Source organism: Leucoraja erinacea, chromosome 13 (genome assembly GCF_028641065.1).
Source record: "Leucoraja erinacea ecotype New England chromosome 13, Leri_hhj_1, whole genome shotgun sequence".
In the NCBI taxonomy this organism is placed as follows: domain Eukaryota; kingdom Metazoa; phylum Chordata; class Chondrichthyes; order Rajiformes; family Rajidae; genus Leucoraja; species Leucoraja erinaceus.
The window spans coordinates 33,730,707-33,749,738 of NC_073389.1; the positions used below are offsets into that span (position 1 = coordinate 33,730,707).

Consider the following 19,032-nt stretch of genomic DNA (forward strand, 5'->3'; position numbering starts at 1 on the left):
CCCGCCGAGTTACTCCAGCATTTTGTGTCTACCTCAAAAAGGAAGAGAATCTATGCGTTTTTAAAATAAAATTTAAAATATTCTTGACTGTCTGAGAATGTCATAATTAAGTTTATGCTTCTTTCTACAGGGGAAAATGAGCCAAACAATGGAAACGGCAGTGATGCAAGCACAAATATAGATCAGGTAACATAAAGTTGAAATGTAGTGGAAAAATATTGAAATTCCCATGTACCAAATTTACTAAATTACAAGATTGCCAGTGATTGAAGTACAATGCAAAGTAGAATTTCAATTTTGTCTGCAGTAGAAAACCTGACTAAGAATCAATAATTAATTTGTTGTGCATGCTTTTTTTATTTTACCCTTCACATTGCCAAGTAATTAAATACCTTGTGGGTATCAGAAAATTCCATCTGTATTGAGAGCAGAAGCAGTACCCTCAAAGGCAGAAATTCAGCCTATGTAAACTACTGACAGACTCATGACAATGTGGGCTGAAGGGCCTGCTCCCAGGCTGTTCACTTCCAAAATGTGTGGTTGTTTAATTTTGTTAAGCTTGGGATGAGGCTTGGATATCATTGGGGGATATCCAGAATTGATTTGAAAACCAGCAAGTCTTCAGCCTGAAGCGTTCATTCTATTTCTCTTCCCACTGATGTGGCCTGACCTGAGAGTTTTCAATATTTGCTGTCTTAGGATTTCTACCTTTTGTGGGAATCGATACAGTTTGATGTTTTGCATGTAGTTAATCAAAATTTAAGTTCTATATGTATGTAAGTAATTTTTATTTATATAGCACTTTTAATCAAATCACGTTGAGGCCAAAGTGCTTTACAGAGAAGAAATCAGATTACCATGCATCCATATAAAATAAAAAATAAAAAAGACACAACACTATAGAATTTAACATGAACGTTCCCCCACAGCAGAATCAACACTTTCCACTGTGAGGGAAGGCACTCAAATGTCCAGTCCTCCTCCTCTTTGTTCACCCGAGGTTGGGGCCTATTTGAGGCCTCTGCAGTCGCAGCAACAGCTGCCCATATGATATTGAACTGAAAAATTTCTGAAGAAAAATATTGCTTCAAGCCAGGTTGGATTATAATAACACCCAAGCAATGTGCAGCAGAATCAGGCACACCCATGCTTTCTCAGAAATTCCTTCACCAAGAGGCCCCATGCTTCTTGCAGGAAAGAAAGGAGGCCTATGAATGTGGTCCAGTATCAGCTCAGCAACCACATAACAGTTGAAAACCACCAGCTAGGAAATATATCTTATTATTCATAGAAACACAGAAAATAGGTGCAGGAGTAGGTCATTCGGCCCTTCGAGCCTGCACCGCCATTCAATATGATCATGGCTGATCATCCAACTCAGTATTCTGTACCTGCCTTCTCTCCATACCCCCTGATCCCTTTATCCACAAGGGCCACATCTAACTCCCTCTTAAATATAGCCAATGAGCTGGCCTCAACTGCTTTCTGTTGCAGATAATTCCACAGATTCACCACCCTCCCCTTGTGGTGGAGAGGTTTGGGAGCTCTAGGTCCAAAATCCCAGAATCAAACTTAAACTTGTGTTTTCTTACAGCGCGAAGTCCACGAGGAGATTGATGATGTGCAACAGGACGTTCATATGGAGATCATAGAAATGACTTCAACTCCAATCACAGAACCTTGTGAGCGATCGAGTAATAAAAGATAAACTGTATATGATAAATCAAGTTGAGCTACTGCATGCTTAATTCTGTTAGATGGTGCAACTGCTCAAGGAGCTGCTCCCTTTTATTTGGTTTGATAGTTTTTAACATAATATTTTAATAAATGAAAAAGTTGCTCTTAGATGCCAATTTTACAGATATTTTGTAAGATGTTGGCAGTTGTGAGATATATACATGACATTACTTTACAGTTGGATTAAAACAGTGATTCAATGTGTTGATCAATGTAAATTTAATCGAGTGAAGGTTTTTTTTTGAAAACGATCATTAAAATGATCATGCAGGGAGAGAGAAAACGGGGAATTACAGACCAGTTAGTCTAACATCGGTAGTGGGGAAACTGCTAGAGTCAGTAATTAAAGATGGGATAGCAGCACATTTGGAAAGTGGTGAAATCATTGGACAAAGTCAGCATGGATTTACGAAAGGTAAATCGTGTCTGACGAATCTTATAGAATTTTTCGAGGATGTAACTAGTAGCGTGGATAGGGGAGAACCAGTGGATGTGGTGTATCTGGACTTCCAGAAGGCTTTCGACAAGGTCCCACATAAGAGATTAGTATACAAACTTAAAGTACACGGCATTGGGGGTTCAGTATTGATGTGGATAGAGAACTGGCTGGAAAACAGGAAGCAAAGAGTAGGAGTAAACGGGTCCTTTTCACAATGGCAGGCAGTGACTAGTGGGGTACCGCAAGGCTCAGTGCTGGGACCCCAGCTATTTACAATACATATTAATGATCTGGATGAGGGAATTGAAGGCAATATCTCCAAGTTTGCGGATGAAACTAAGCTGGGGGGCAGTGTTAGCTGTGAGGAGGATGCTAGGAGACTGCAAGGTGACTTGGATAGGCTGGGTGAGTGGGCAAATGTTTGGCAGATGTAGTATAATGTGGATAAATGTGAGGTTATCCATTTTGGTGGCAAAAACAGGAAAGCAGACTATTATCTAAATGGCGGCCGACTAGGAAAAGAGGAGATGCAGCGAGACCTGGGTGTCATGGTACACCAGTCATTGAAGGTAGGCATGCAGGTGCAGCAGGCAGTGAAGAAAGCGAATGGTATGTTAGCTTTCATAGCAAAAGGATTTGTGTATAGGAGCAGGGAGGTTCTACTGCAGTTGTACAGGGTCTTGGTGAGACCACACCTGGAGTATTGCGTACAGTTTTGGTCTCCAAATCTGAGGAAGGACATTATTGCCATAGAGGGAGTGCAGAGAAGGTTCACCAGACTGATTCCTGGGATGTCAGGACTGTCTTATGAAGAAAGACTGGATAGACTTGGTTAATACTCTCTAGAATTTAGGAGATTGAGAGGGGATCTTATAGAAACTTACAAAATTCTTAAGGGGTTGGACAGGCTAGATGCAGGAAGATTGTTCCCGATGTTGGGGAAGTCCAGGACAAGGGGTCACAGCTTAAGGATGAGGGGGAAATCCTTTAAAACCGAGATGAGAAGAACTTTTTTCACACAGAGAGTGGTGAGTCTCTGGAACTCTCTGCCGCAGAGGGTAGTCGAGGCCAGTTCATTGGCTATATTTAAGAGGGAGTTAGATGTGGTCCTTGTGGCGAAGGGGATCAGAGGGTATGGAGAGAAGGCAGGTACAGGATACTGAGTTGGATGATCAGCCATGATCATATTGAATGGCGGTGCAGGCTCGAAGGGCCGAATGGCCTACTCCTGCACCTAATTTCTATGTTCTATGTTTCTATGTAAACAAAATGACACATAGTTCAAGTGGCATTTCAGATTTTAATTATCATATTTATAACTAATCATATTCTATTTTGGTTTCATTCCAAATATTCCAAGGTCACTTCACTTCCCAACTACTTCAGAGACACAAATATCTTTCATTAATCCACAACTGGCAGAGATTCTGCTGCATTTAATTCTTGACAACCAGTTGTAAGCTAAATTTTGCAAAGTTGTTATAGGAATTTTTTAACCCCGCAGGGGTAATAAGGTAAATAGAGAGCCGGATTTGTTATACATTGTGAAAACTGTGAACCCTTAGATATCTGCATAATTTGATGTATAACCAACAACAAACCAGCATTTTTAGATTCCACTTTTATTTGCATGTGATTTGGGGAATGTGTACTTAATTGGTTGATATTCTGATGTATCGCCTTTCCTGGGTGAAGTTAAACCAGTTTGTTTATTTCCTTCGATTATGAACCATCATTTTTTGTTCCTGGCTCATAGATTTGTTGTCACCATTGAATTAATATTGACCATTTACTGCGTAATAAAAGGCCATTTGACATCTCATGATATATTTCCCCATCCTTCTGCCCAACTTCTTCAAACTCAACACAACTTGCATTCTTTCGCCCTCTGTACCCAGATTTCAAATTATTTCTCCCCTCTCTGTTACCTGACAACCTATGAGCAGCTGGTTCTGTGCTATGATCAATTTACCTGATATCCCAAATCTATTAAGATATGTGGCTTTTTTCCAAATGAAAAAAAAAAACTCCACAAAAAGTAAGCCTGCCCAACATGTGCACAGGAAAAATGCCTGACTTTCACTAATTGACCATCATATCAACTCCTATATTTCACTTTTCCCTTTGTTCTATTTTCATACCTGTCTCGCTTAACCGTCTGGTCCCTGTGGCCTAGTCGTAGGAATTAAAGTGTGTTTGGGATAAAGGTGCTTAGAAGGGAACTACTGAAGTGATCTATACTCTGCAAATAAGTAATTTCTCTACAATTAAGTCATCCCCAATTTCTGATCAGCTGCAGGACAAGCAGAGAACTTCTGGAAGATGTGCAAGGAAGCTAAGTGTTTGGAGAATATTTTCTTGATGATCCAGGAAAATCTGAGTTCTATTCAGCAAAAAATAGCGAATGGAATTGCCACCAGTAAAGGTACATTTGTACAGATATTTATCTTGCCCCATTTTTGTTTAAACAGGTGATACCATGAAATAGAGATTGTCCCTTGATGGCCTAAACTTATAATATATTACATTGGGGCTGTGTATCATTTTTTTCCACTATAACTTTACTTTCACCTGAGACTGAATTGCCGGAATCTAAAGTAAAAAAAAAACAACTGCTGGATTTACTTATGCCAGGCAGCATCTGCGGAGGAAATGGACAGATAAATTTCAGGGTCGGTACCCGAAAGGTTGGCTGCCCATTATCGTTCCCCTTCTTCACTTTTCTCCCGCATTCTCAATGTCATTGGGTTAAAGCACAAAATCCGATTCACCTGCTCACTGGTTTGAGGTTCTTTATATTAATTTGGGTCCTAGTTCCTCTAATTCTGGGCAAAGACTCATTACTAGTACTACAATACATTAGATATTTTTTGAAACACTTAGCAACAACATTGAAGTGTTCCTTGGAAGTTGCTTGCCCTGCCAAGCACTTTGTTTCTCTTTCAGAATTCATACTGCAGTGTTGTGTGATTTTGATTACTAATTCTACATGTTTTATCCCTTCCATCTCCATGTTCTTCCACAATTACAACAGGACATTCTCAACTCTCTTGGCAGAACTACCTGTACTCAGTCACAGGAGACCCTGAAAATGCCACAAATGTTTCCCTAGAATAAATATACAAACGTGTTAATGTAATCCCAGGCACATTAAAGCATCCATCCAGTGAAGCTCTGCTGGTTTTACTTCGTCCAGGGCAACAGTTTGCATTATGTACTGAAAAGGTTTGTAAGGACCTTGATGAGGTAGATGTAGAGTACGTTTGCCATTCCTGGGGATGTCTACTGGTGGTTGGGGAGTTCCCACAGTCAAAATAAAGATCAGCCATTCAGAACAGAGATAACAACTTTATTCAGCCCAAGGGTCGCAAATCTTTGGTATTCTTCGGACATGACCTATTTCATGTTTAGTGTTTTCTTTTATTTAACAAGCCAGAATTATTAGAATCTTAAGATTCAGGAAATTTAAGTTCCTCAAATTATATTTTTAATAAAAGCAAAGTACTGTGGAAATATTCCAGGTCAGGTTAAGTAACATCAATGAGGGAAGGAACAGTTAATGTTTCAGGTTGATGACTTAACTGAAAGGTTAACTCTCCACCTATGCTGTCTGATCTACTGAGTATTTTCAGTGTTTTCTAATGTTATTTTAGATTTCTAGCATCGCATCTTCTTTACTACTTTACTTAAAGGTTACTTTCCTATTAATTATTTTTCAGACAACGAGGTTGCATGGACAATTCTTTTGGCTGCGAATTCACTACAAGACATCATGTCGGAATTTCAGTCACGTAAGTATCAGCGCTTGAGCTTTAGTTTACTTTAGAGATGCAGCATGGAAACCGGCTCTTTGGCCCACTGAGACTGCGCCAACCAGCATTCACCCCGTACACTAGCACTATCCTACACACTTGGGACAATTTACAATCTTTACCGAAGCCAATTAACTGTCCGTCTTTGGAATGTGGGAGGAAACTGGAGCACCCGGGGGAAACGCACGCGGTCACGGGGAGAACGAACAAACTCCGTACAGACAGCACCCGTAGTCAGGAGCTCTGAAACAAACAGAAAATGCTGCGACACTCAGCGGATCACGCAACACCTGTAGTGGGAAAGCAGTAAGCAGAACTCATTCAAGATTTAAAAACATGTTATTTGATCATCTCATTGCTGTGGGACACTGCTGTGCATCAATGAGCTGCTAAGCTAAGCACAGGGACCACTCTTAAAGTACTATATTAAATGTGAGAGGTATTCTATGAACACATCTCTCAACCTTATTTTCTTTGTTCTCCAACAGAAATACAAAAAAACATGCAGCATCTTGAAGAAGAAAAAATATCCTTGCAGAGACAAGATAATCTTGTTAAGGAGTTCGCAAAGTTAGCCCGTTGACTAAAGAAGAATGCCGAGAGAAAGAAATGACTACTCCAAGTGCTAAACTACCCTCTACATATAGGAAACAATATTTGTTTTGATAATGAGTACGCTGACAATAACCAGAATGGAAGCAAACTCTGACTGCAGCTATTCTGGGGTTTGAAGTGCAACCTATCCGGGGAAAAACCTTTTACCTTCACCACCAGCAGCACACAGGGTTCAACTCACTCCAGTGTCATCTTTGGCAAGACTTTCTAGTTGTGCTACTGTCTCCCTAATTGGGCAGGTTAATCTACACAAAGCAGCTTCTTATGAGTAACAAAAATCTGATTTTACTGGTTATTAGCTGGATTGAACCAGGTGTTAAGGGTAGAATATTTCCTCTTTTCTCTGCAGCAATTGTGAGGACCATGTCTGACCTACCAGAGGATCTTCCCTCTGGATCACCTGACAGCGTGGTGGCTGTGACGAATGTTCCATCTCCAGTACATGCAGGTGATCTCCCAACCAACTGTCTGATTAGATACCCTAATATGTTCCTGTAAAGTTATCAATTATCACCTCTGGGTGCTTTCTCCAGAAGACATTCAAATCTGAATGTCAAACCAGAAGACAATCAATACAGGTCCACCATCCATTCTTCCAACAACGGGTGGTCCTGCACCTCCTTTAATCCAGACAAATTTACGAGAGCAAACTTGAAATTCCCACCCCCCCTTAATTCCCCCAGAAAATGTGGTGCCTAGACTGGGTGAGGTGGCAGAACTCTGAACCTCCGCAATTGATCGGCGGGATAAATTTGTCCTCTGCACTCTGGCTCTGCTGGAGCAGCAGATCTGTTTCCATAGCCCATTTCCAAGGCTAACTGTACAGGATCCCCGGCAGCCTGTTCACCTCCTCTTGGAGGCCATGACCTCTGTTGGTCTGGCAAGACGGATAATCCTGCAAGGCTCTGGAAACAAAGGTGCCGGAAAATCAAAGATGTTCCTGTATTGGGTAACTTGCTAACAGGCAGTAGATAAAACCTATGGGAAGAATTCTCACTCTCGGCCACGTCACCACCTGCTGGTCAGATTCTAAATGTATCTGATACAACTTAACCAAAATTCAGGGCAAAAATGTTATGACAATGTCCAACTAAAAAAACTATGCTGTCATTGGTAACTTTTCCCCCCACTTTTAAAACATCCGAAGCTTAATCACACATATACAAACTTTATTCCTCTCATAGTAGCTTTGTGTAGCTGGCCTCTTAAGCCTAATGAGATCATGGCTCATCAGTCCATAACTTCACTCCACTTCCCCATCTACCTGTGTATTGGTATTGGTTAATTATTGTCATGTACATTGAGATAAAGTGAAAAGCTTTATTTCCATGCTATCCAGTCAACCCATACTATACACGATTACAATCCATACACCATGCACAGATATAACAGGTTGTGCAAAGAAAAATATGCCATAATGTTGCAGCATTACAGTTAGAGAAAAAAGTGCAGGGTCTGCAAAGAGGTAGGTTGGAAGATTAGAACTGCACCCTAGTTTATGGGAGGACTGTCAAGTAGTCTGTTAACAGTAGGGAAGAAACAGTTCCTGAAACTGTTTCAATCTGAAGCTTTGGAGGTACTTTCATGCTTTTGTATCTTCTGCTCAACAGGGGAGGGGTGAAAATGGTCCTTGATTATGTTAATTGCTTTCCGAAGGCAGCATAAAGTGTAAATTGAGTCGATAGGGGGGGGGACAGGTGATGAAGGCTGGTCTAGGCCACATCCATAACACTGCAATTTCTTATGGTCTTGCCTCTATGAGATAACTCTGAAAAAAATCTTATCCATACGTCTTAATGGGCAACCATTATTTTTAACATGAACCCTGAGCTTTAGATTCCTCCACAGGAAAAAGCATCCTTTCCACAATCACACTGTCAAGAATCCTCGGGATCTTGTATGAATCAAATTGCCATTTACTCTTTTTAAACTACATCTGATACAAACCTATCCTGTCCAACCCTTGTTTCATGACAAACTGCCCATTCCAGTTATTAGTCTAATAAAGCTTCCAAAGACTTGAGAACACAATTTTAGAATTCAAAGGACTTTCCTAACATTCATACGATGAACTCAAGATTATCAGCAAAAATCCAATGAGAACAGCAAAGCTAATTAACATTCATGAGAGACATTAAAATAAATTGTATTCCAATGTGCACACTGCAAAGAAACTATAAATAAATCAATTAAAAAAATCTGCAGATGCTGGTTTTCTGAAATAAAAGACAGAAAATGTTGTAAACACCCTGCAGGTCAGACAGTCGCTGTGGAAAGAGCAACACAAAATATTTCAGGTTGATAGATTTCAACCAGAAGTGTCAATTTTCTTTCTCCTTCCACAGATCCTGCTTGTATTACTGAGTGTTTCCAGCAATTTCTGTTTTTAAATGAAGTATTTTATTTCATTTGTGGTTGTACTTTTACCCTGAAGATAAATTGCATCAATTCTTCGTGAACATATTTATATGTTGTTGTGATGCTAACAAATCTGTGATTTAAGGTTTATTCAACAATGAAGGACTAATATTACAAGCAATTTGTCACAAAACCACAAAATTAAACTGGGCCACCAAAGATGTACTAAGAAACAGAGCTGAATTGCCTGGATTTAGAGAACCAGGTTACCTGAGAGATTTAATCCCCGTTTCTAGTATGGAAACTGACAGAAGGCTTTACTCCGTCTCCATTTGTTATTCCTTTTTTTTTTTAAACTTTGATTTATTTTCCCTCTTTTTCAATTTGAAATTAATCAGCCACACTCTGGATAACATTTGACATTACAATAGCCAAATTAAATTTCCAGCTGCTTTATCAAAACAAATTATAATTTTACTGGAATGTGCAAATGATGCCGTTACTTGTATTACTCCCGTAATTATTCTTCGTGAACTTAATTTTCTATAATGCACTTTGGGATGTTACAAAGTAGTGAAAGAAGTAATTGTTAAGTCTTTGTCTCTATTTAATCTGGTAGAATATCAAAGAGATTGTATCATTTCAATGCAATGTCAAACAATTTACAAACCGTTAATAACTATGCCTTGTGCAATAATAGCAAGAGTAAAATTAAGATGGAGAAACAAGATGCTAGAATCTTGAGCAACACACAGAGCTAGAGGAACTCTGAAGGTCAAGCAGCATCTGGAAAGGGAATGGACAGGCAATGTTTCAGGTCGGGATCAGTCAGACAATTTCTTTTTTAAAAAGGTCCATTTTGGGATTTGTACTGATAAATTACCTTGACGAACTGAAAGAGTTTATAGCAGTTCTATCAAAGAGTAAAGGTATGCTGGATTGGTTATATTAGGGCAAAGCTATCTAGACTGCAGTGTTATTTTACTTGTTATTTACTGTCATTATTGTTATACATGAATGTGTAATACTTTTCCTTTATAGAGTACACTGTAGAATTAGAATGTGACTAGAAAAAGAACATTTAGCTCATTGCACCTTTTGTAGCTTTTTTAAGGCGTGGACAATCAGAATTTAAATACAAAATGATTAATTTAATTTTTAATATTCATTTAATTAATAAAAATAACTTTTGCAAACTGATGGACTCAATGATTTAGTGCTGGTGGGAATTAATTCTGAATACTTTAGAATGTTTGCAGCGCTGCAGGCAAGATGCCAAGGGACAGATAACATCCTGTTTTACAGGGATGAAGGTTAAGAGTACAAGTAATGAGCCTGGCCAGGCGACTGGTATAATTGTGGAAGAGCATTTTGGGGATGGTGATCACAACTCCTTAAGTTTTAAGATTGTTTTAAATAGGGAGAAGGCTGGACCTTGCCCAAAGGTACTAAATTGAATTAAGGCACTCTACAACATTATTAGGCAAGATTGCCGGAGGATACACTGGGAGCAGTTGTTCTGGATAAGCCCACATCTGACATGTGGGAATTGTTGATCTAAGTTCATAATCGGCATGTTCCAGTAAGGATGGCAAAGCAAGGGAACCTTGGATGACCAAAGAGGTTGTAAATTTGGTCAAAAAGATAGGAAGCACATGCGTGGTTTAAAACAGTGGTTCTTAACCTTTTTGGCACCAGTACGCGCATACGTGAACAAAACACTATATGTGGTATGTACCTTTGTTAGATTCCTAACCATGGCCTCAACAAATTGATATGTTATTTGTGTCCCCTTCATGACCCCCGGCAAAGCCCCAAACGACCCCCAGGTTAAGAATCACTGGTTTAAAAAGATGGAATACCACAGGGTCTTTCAGTAAGAAAGAAAGGAGGAAAGAACTCAAGCATATGATTAGAAGGGACAAAAGGGGCCATGAAATAAATGGCTTTGGTGAATCACAAAGCTTTTTATACCTACATTAAAAACAAGACGATAACCAGGGAGAAGAGGACAAGTAGGGCAACCTACTCTTGTAACTTCAGAACTAAAGCATGGTAAGTAAATCCGTGGCGTTGGTAATAGCACCAAATACACTGAAATCATTATGCACCATGCTGGTGGCATTTTTATTTGTGTTTTCCGTGTTATATGGAGCTGGCTAATGCTCCAGTATTCTCAATATCTTTAATGAAATCTATCAACAGAAGGATCCTGCATAAAAACAATGCTATAAATTGACCTATAGGACAGCAAAGTGATGTAGTTAGTAGAGCTGCCACCTCACTTCTCCAGCGATCTGCGATCTTGCAATTTTCCTCTGGGTACTCCAGCTTCCCCCCACATCCTTGGTGGGATGAAGAGCCTGTTTACATGCTATATCTCTCTATAACTCCGACAAACAAAATCACAACCGTGACATTTTGTTAAAATAAAGAACATTACAATTCTAATTGCCATGACTATTTATTGGGAAACACGACAGCTTTGTGACGTTAATGAAATGGAGATAATCTCCAGTTCACAACAAGTAGTTACTGTCACATAATTGTTAAAAAGATTAATAAATTGGTGCCTACTACACACAATTTTGTAAGATCCATACACAACCATTTCTGTACAAGAGGACAGGAGTGTGATTATTTACATCCAGAAAGCTAACAGCAATCAAGCAGTGAGCCATAACATCAGTGCAGTTTTTAGTATTATACTGGCAGGAGTACAATGAGCTTGGTAGAAGACTACATATTTTGCATCAAATTCTCATTAAGTCATGGAAGAAATATATTTATAATAGAATTATATTTAAGCATATCTACCCAGCAAACTCAGTTTCTGAAGGCTCCACATTTGCTTGCCTTTCCAAAAAAATCTTTCAAGAGATCTCCATCCATTTGCCAAAATGCATCAGTGTTGATCACAGCAGTCAAATGATTCACACAAAATTTGAAGCAAAACTCTTCCAAATCCTACACACAAAGAAATAAAAGAAATTGAAGTAATAAATCGTAGTAATCCAAGAAGATAGGCACAAGCTGTTGGAATCATTCAGCAGGACAGGCAACATGTCTGGAGAGATGGAATAGATTACCCAGGTTGAGAACTTTCTTCAGACTGAACTAGTCTTGACCCAAAACATCATCCATTCCTTCTCTCCAGAGATGCTGCCTACCCCGCTGAGTTATCCAGCATTTTGTGTCTACAGTGTAAACCAGCATTTGCAGTTCCTTTCTACACATAGTAATACAAGAGATAATTGGAAATAATTTGAGAGTTCATTTCCTGCTGCAATAAATTAAAAATTGTTTCTTTGTGCAAAACAGTCGCACTTTACTGATCAACAGGCAGTCAGGAAGACAAAGAGAGGAACTTGTGATGCTACAGCCTGGATATATCTAGTTAGGTGGGTTCAGTTTATTATTGTCATGTATCCTACCCAAACAGATCAGATATACCATGCATTGATACATTCCATTCAAACTCGGGCACAAATGATAAAAGCGAGAGTAGAGCAATTGTATCGGATGGTAGTAAATCTTTCTCTGGGAATAGGCACATAGAGTCACCACTCTTCTGACGTCATTTTGGTGGTTTACCCCTAATTTTCCCAAATTCCCAATGAGTATTTCAAAGTTCAGATTTAATGAAAATTTAATTCCTTTTGTGCTACTTTGCCAGTGTCAGATTCTAATATGCCCCAGTCCCACTTAGGAAACCTGAACGGAAACCTCTGGAGACTTTGCGCCCCACCCAAGGTTTCCGTGCAGTTCCCGGAGGTTGCAGGTGGTTGCCGGCGGTTGCAGGTAGTGGAAGCAGGTAGGGAGACTGACAAAAACCTCCGGGAACCGCACGGAAACCTTGGGTGGGGAGCAAAGTCTCCAGAGGTTTCCGTTCAGGTTTCCTAAGTGGGACAGGGGCATTAGTTGCATGAAAGTAGCATGGGGAATGTTGTGGGAGGAGGTGGTGGTGGGCAGAGCTTTTCATGAGATGTGAGGCCATGACTCTACAGCATAAAGGGTGACAATCAGTTCAGCAGATCATGGGCATGATGCTGGATTCTATGTTCTTGTCTTCAATTATATTCCCGCTGTCGACAAAATGACTGGGGTGCGGGAGGATACTGGAGCAGCCAGAGGAAGCCCACACAATCACAAACTGTACATTGGACGTATCGGGGTTTGGATTGAACGGGGTCACTGGAGCTGAGGCAATAGCACTACCTGTTGCACCACTGTGCTACCCAATGACATCACCTAAGACCATGTTGCCAGTAACTGAACCTTCAGTCTTATATATATTTAATAAGTTATATAAAGGGCGGCATCGTAGCGCAACGGTAGAGCTGCTGCCTTACAGCGTCAGGGACCCAGATTAGATCCTGACTACGGGTGCTGTCTGTACGGAGTTTGTACATTCTCCCCATGACCTGCCAAGGTTTTCTCTGGGATCTTCGGTTGCCTCCCACACTACAATAGGTGAGATATAGGTTTGTTGGTTAATTGGCTTAGCATAAATGTGAAAATTGCGTGTGCGGACGTGGCGCCGACGGAAGAGAAGCCGAAGCAAAGAGGTCGAAGCCAAATAACCGAATGGAAACGAGGCCGAAACGCCAATAAACCGGGAAGAGTACAAAGACGAAACGCCTACTGACCGAAAGGATGGGACGCCTAAATGCAAACTAACTGAAACGGCGGGACGCCTAAAAGCCAACGAACGGAAAAGCTGCGTCGTGTCTGTGTCTGTATGTGTTCCACTCACGAACATTTCATGAACTCGCACCTTAGCATCGTATCGGACAGCTGCTGACAGCAACAAAAATGCGTTCTCCATAGTAATATCTCGCTTGATTATATCCTGGCACAGCTTCTTCACGGTTTCTTCACAGTAAGATGTAGCCAGATCCAGAAGCCCTGTGAAGAGTAAACTTAATCAATACTGTAAAACACCTCAAGTAAAATAAAACTAAAAGGTAAGGCAAGACAGAATAATGCGTTACACCCCACCCTATTACAATGACGTACCGCACCATGCAATTACATTCATGCATTGGAGAATATATAAAGAATTTGCAGAAAATTCAGTATCTACACTGCAGAGGTCATGTTTAATTCTAATAAAAAGGTAGAAAGAAGCAGTTTTGAGCATCTACAGTAGATTGTATGATAGAAACATAGAAACATAGAAATTAGGTGCAGGAGTAGGCCATTCGGCCCTTCGAGCCTGCACCGCCATTCAATATGATCATGGCTGATCATCCAACTCAGTATCCTGTACCTGCCTTCTCTCCATACCCCCTGATCCCCTTAGCCACAAGGGCCACATCCAACTCCCTCTTAAATATAGCCAATGAACTGGCCTCAACTACCCTCTGTGGCAGAGAGTTCCAGACATTCACCACTCTCTGCGTGAAAAAAAGTTCTTCTCATCTCGGTTTTAAAGGATTTCCCCTTTATCCTTAAACTGTGACCCCTTGTCCTGGACTTCCCTAACATCGGGAACAATCTTCCTGCATCTAGCCTGTCCAACCCCTTAAGAATTTTGTAAGTTTCTATAAGATCCCCTCTCAATCTTCTAAATTCTAGAGAGTATAAACCAAGTCTATCCAGTCTTTCTTCATGATAGTGCTGTGGGTGCCATTTTGGTACCAAATAAAGATATTTATCCCAAAACATTATTTAAAAGGACTTACAATTGTCTCACTGGTGCTTACAAATTGGCTCTTGCAAATCTTACAATGGCAATGAATAGTAAAATGTGCTTTTGGGCAGCAATGTTCTGAAAGGCAATATATATGTATAAAGCATATAAATATGTTTTTTTGCCCATAACCTGGCAGCACCCAAGAATAAGTTGGCTGATTGAATAATAATTTTCCCTCACATGACTGCAGAACTGTGGCAGAGCCGGAAAATTTTAGTACAAGTGAGTTGTGACAATTTGAAAACTGTCTAAATACAATGCTTAAACGCATCCATCTTAGAAGAACAAGATGCTACTTAAGAAGTTTCAGAACTCTTCAGATTTTCCCAAATGTCTAGAGAAATCTCACCAGCTGTTAAGAATCAAATATCTAGATATACAGGCTCTTAGAAAGAGAGGTTGATTAGGGATAGTCAGCATGGGTTTGTGAGTAGGAGATCATGTCTCATGGATTTGATTGTTTTTTTAAAGAAGTAACCAAGGAGGGCAGGGTCGTAGACATCGTCTATATGGACTTCAGCAATGCATTTTACAAGTTCCACATGGAAGGCTACTCTTGAATGTTAGGTCACATGGGATCTGGGTAGAGCTAGCCAACTGATTGCAGAATTGGCTTTGTGATTGGAAGCAAGAGAGTGGTGGTGGAAGGTTGTTTGTCATCTAGGTCCATTGGTGTTTGAGTCCATTGCTGTTTGTCATCCATATCAATGATTTGAATCCGAATGTACAGGATATTTTTAGTAAGTTTGCAGATGACAGCTAAAATAGGTGGTAACATAGACATTGAAGATGGTTACCAAGAATTACAGCAAGATCTTGATCAGCTGGACAAATGGGCCAAGGAATTGAGTATAATCCAGATCAGTGTAAGGTCTTGCATTTTGGGAAGTCAAACCAGGGAAGGATCTTTGCAGCGAACAATAGGTCCCTTGGGGAATGTTGTAGATGGTTTAAGGTGAGAGGGGAAGATTTAATAGGAACCCGAGGGGCAACGGTTTCACAAAGAGGGTGGTGGATATATGGAACGAGCTGCCAGAGGAAGTAGTTGGAGCAGATACAGTAACAACATTTAAAAAACATTGGGACAGGTACAGGGATAGGAAAAGGTACAGGGATAGGAAAAGGTTGGAGGGATTTGGGCCAAATATGGGGAAGTGAAACTAGCTTGGATGGGACATCTTGGCTGGCATGTAAGTCGAGCCAAAGCGCCTGTTTCTGTACTGTTGAGGGATGGGTAAGACTAGATGCTCAGTGTCCTGGGGTACAGATACTCCCAACATGATAGAGGTGGAATAAGAGAGAAGTGGGAGTTGCTCTATTGATTAGCGAGACATCACAATGCACTTGAGAAGAAATTGTGGGGAAATGTCCACAAGGTTAAAAAATAAGAAAGCGATGATTGCTTTGATGGGATTATACCATAGGCGAATATGTTCGGAGATCACAGATAGATATATGAATAATAAGGTTGTAACAATAGGTGATCATAACTTCCCTAATATTGACTATGACGGCCAAAATACCAAGGGATTAAATGTGGCAGAATTTGTTAAGTGTGCCCAGGAAGGTTTTCTGAAATAAAAGGTAGATGGCTCTACTGCAGAAAGGGCTAACCCTGACCTCCTTTTATGAAACAAGAGGTGGGGCAAGTGCATATGTCAGTTGTGGAGCATTTTGGGATCTGTGACCATCATTGTATTAATTTCAAGATAGTTATAGAAAACTAAACGATTGGTCCGCGTATTGAGATTCCAAATTGGGGCAAGGATAATTTTGATTTAATTAGGCAAGGTTGATGGGAGAGGGGGCTCTTAATTAAATAGAGAAACATCTGGCAAGGCTTTTAAAAGTAAGATGCAAAGAGTCCAGGGCCAGTGTCCCCCTGCAAGAACGCAGAGCAATGCTGGCAAGAAAAGGTACCCCATGGTTGATAAGATATATTAATGGCCTGGTCAAGAAAGAGGAGGCATGTCTCATGTACAGTCAGGTGGGATCAAATGAATGCTTGAGGAGCATAGGGATGTCAGAATACACTTAAGACAGCAATTAGGATGGCAAAAAAGGGGGCATTGGTGGATTCAATTCCAGCAGTAATTAGTGGAAAATTCATCCTTTGCTACACTACATCAGGGAATGTTCTTCATATGAAACTTATTAAACAAAGTAATATTTATAATATTGATTCCTGTAGCTCCAAATCCAACAGCAATCATTAAGCAATAAATAGTTACATATACGGTACCTACTGCGTCCTCGGGAGGTAGGTTGACAGAGTCTGTGTACAGGTACTCTAGGAAGGCACGGTAAACTGGGTAGCTAAACTGGTCGATTTCAATCACCTCTTTCTCATCTTCACTCCAGTAGGACTGGAACATACTTCGGAAATGTTCACACCTGGGGTGAAGCAAAACTAACATTTGCACATTTTACAAAAATTGAATTCCAAAAAAAAATAAAAAAATTGGATGAAATTTCAAAGCAGTACCTGATTTTTAGAATAGCTTTATGAACATGGATTAATTTTCCTTCCACGCAAAACTTTAAATCAGATGTTTCCAAACTGTCAAACTCCCTGTGCAAAGACTGGGCTACTGTTGGGTGATCATCCTGTTCTAGACAGAGTGAACATTAAAAGACACAGCTAAGTGCTCCAGAATTAAATGAAGCAGAGAAACATCCTAACAAACTACATCAGCAAGTTTGTCTGGGGATAAGCTATCTAAGTGTCCTGAAAACTCATCTGAATAAATGACACGGGGTGTGTGCGAGAGGCACAGGAGGGTGACATATTTAGGTGGAATCAAATAAAGGCACAGAAATCTGATTATTCGTAATGTAATAATTTCATAATTAGTGGATGCAAATTCAAAAAGCATGCAAACAGAAAATCAAAGACCAAGGAAAATATGCAAACAAGGCGAGTTTACTGTCTGCAGTATAAGTAGGGAGAGGTACAGGTACAATAAAAATCTTGCTCGCAGCAACATCACAAGCACTTAAACGCAGAAAAGAAAACATAATATACATAGATTACACAAATACTTCACAAAACAAAAGCAAAAAGAATGACATTAGTTGGTAGGCGGTCTGGCCAGTAGCGGCCTCTGCAGCCTGTAGGGTCTGTGTTTTTTATGTAGTTTTTGTTATTTTATGTTGGGGTACAAACTTTTGAATCAATGGAGACCCGACCTTTTCTCGGCGGGTCTCAGGTGTCGTTGAGGCCGCAACGAGGAGCGGCCTCCAACAGGAAGAAGCCGGGGACATTGGTGCCGACTCACCGTTGCAGTCGCAGAGCTGGCCGAGACCGGAGCGCGGTGGAGCGGTGGGAAAACTGCCGCTGCCGCTGCTGCTGCATGCTGCTGCTGCTGCCGCTGCTGAGCCGCTGCTGCACAAATGCGGGTCTTTTCGGGGCTCCTGCACGGCGAATTCTTGTTGCAAAAAGAGCTCCTGGAGCGGGGCCTAACACCATTGCCCCGCGCGGCTGGAAGCACACACACAACACCAAGACCCCCGACCTCGCACCACCCGGCGTGGCTTCAATGGCGCCGGGACACAATCGCCATAACTTTGAGAAAAGAGTGCAAGAGATAAGTTTTTTTGGCCTTCCATCACAGTTATGTGATGGATGTTTATGTTAAATGTAATTATGTTGTGTCTGGGGTCTATTTGTGTGTAATGTATGGCTGCAGAAACGGCATTTCGTTTGGACCTCCAGGGGTCCAAATGACAATTAAATTGACTCTTGACTCTTGGTACATAACATAATTAGAAAAAGCAAGTCCATGGTGATGCAAGAGGTGGTCAGTGGTATCCCATTGCCAAGGTAGGATTATATTGTGCCTATAGTTCTTGAACCAACCCGCGTAGACAGCACCCAAGTTGAGCACAGAACCCGGGTTTCTGCTCTACTAGCTGCACCCATTCCTTTTGGTAACAAATTTGTAACTGGACCAAAAATAACATACAGGTTCAAGATGCATGTTAGATAGTGTATAACTCGAATATAAACATGTCAGATTTTGAGGCGTGTTCGTCCAATTCATCCTGAACTTACCTATCGACAGGAGGCGCCACGTAACTGCAGGAGACGCAAAGCAAGCAAACACATCGTCTGTGCAGGAGAAATGTGTGAGGCATGGTACGGTGACCGATTGCCCACGGCATTGGCCCCACATGTACACTTGGCCACTCTGGGTTTTAGCAGCCGAGGTACTGGTGGAATGGCAGGCTGCAATCTCCACAATCCTACAGAGCAAACACAAATAAAAGAACTGGTAGGAAAGCACAAACACGACATATTTAAGGGATTTTGTTTTTCTATTGAATTAGTCAATTGTTATAAATTAGTTGATACTTTTTCATCAAAAAAAATT

At 40.7% G+C, this 19,032-nt stretch overlaps 2 protein-coding genes across 4 annotated transcripts in view; one reads left to right on the plus strand and one right to left on the minus strand.

Annotated features, from left to right (window-relative positions):
- The window catches only part of phf11 (PHD finger protein 11), a 36,175-nt gene extending 29,444 nt beyond the window's left edge, over positions 1 to 6,731 (plus strand). Inside the window, exons 12-16 of the mRNA XM_055644866.1 lie at positions 131 to 186; positions 1,595 to 1,682; positions 4,470 to 4,601; positions 5,896 to 5,967; positions 6,477 to 6,731. Coding sequence (XP_055500841.1) covers positions 131 to 186; positions 1,595 to 1,682; positions 4,470 to 4,601; positions 5,896 to 5,967; positions 6,477 to 6,571 — 443 coding nt within the window. The 3' untranslated portion in view covers positions 6,572 to 6,731. The remainder of the gene's footprint in view (positions 1 to 130; positions 187 to 1,594; positions 1,683 to 4,469; positions 4,602 to 5,895; positions 5,968 to 6,476) is intronic.
- LOC129702837 (RCC1 and BTB domain-containing protein 1-like) overlaps positions 1 to 19,032 on the minus strand; it is a 48,772-nt gene that overhangs the window by 5,694 nt on the left and 24,046 nt on the right. The window contains exons 8-12 of one of the 3 annotated variants that reach the window (XM_055644865.1): positions 18,714 to 18,904; positions 17,145 to 17,271; positions 16,902 to 17,053; positions 13,739 to 13,869; positions 11,779 to 11,928 (exon numbers count right to left, since the gene is read on the minus strand). In XM_055644865.1, the coding sequence (XP_055500840.1) occupies positions 11,788 to 11,928; positions 13,739 to 13,869; positions 16,902 to 17,053; positions 17,145 to 17,271; positions 18,714 to 18,904 (742 nt within the window). In that variant the 3' untranslated portion in view covers positions 11,779 to 11,787. Of the gene's footprint in view, positions 1 to 11,406; positions 11,929 to 13,738; positions 13,870 to 16,901; positions 17,054 to 17,144; positions 17,272 to 18,713; positions 18,905 to 19,032 lie in introns of those variants that run through there. The other 2 variants (XM_055644864.1, XR_008724448.1) reach the window with 2 other exon arrangements.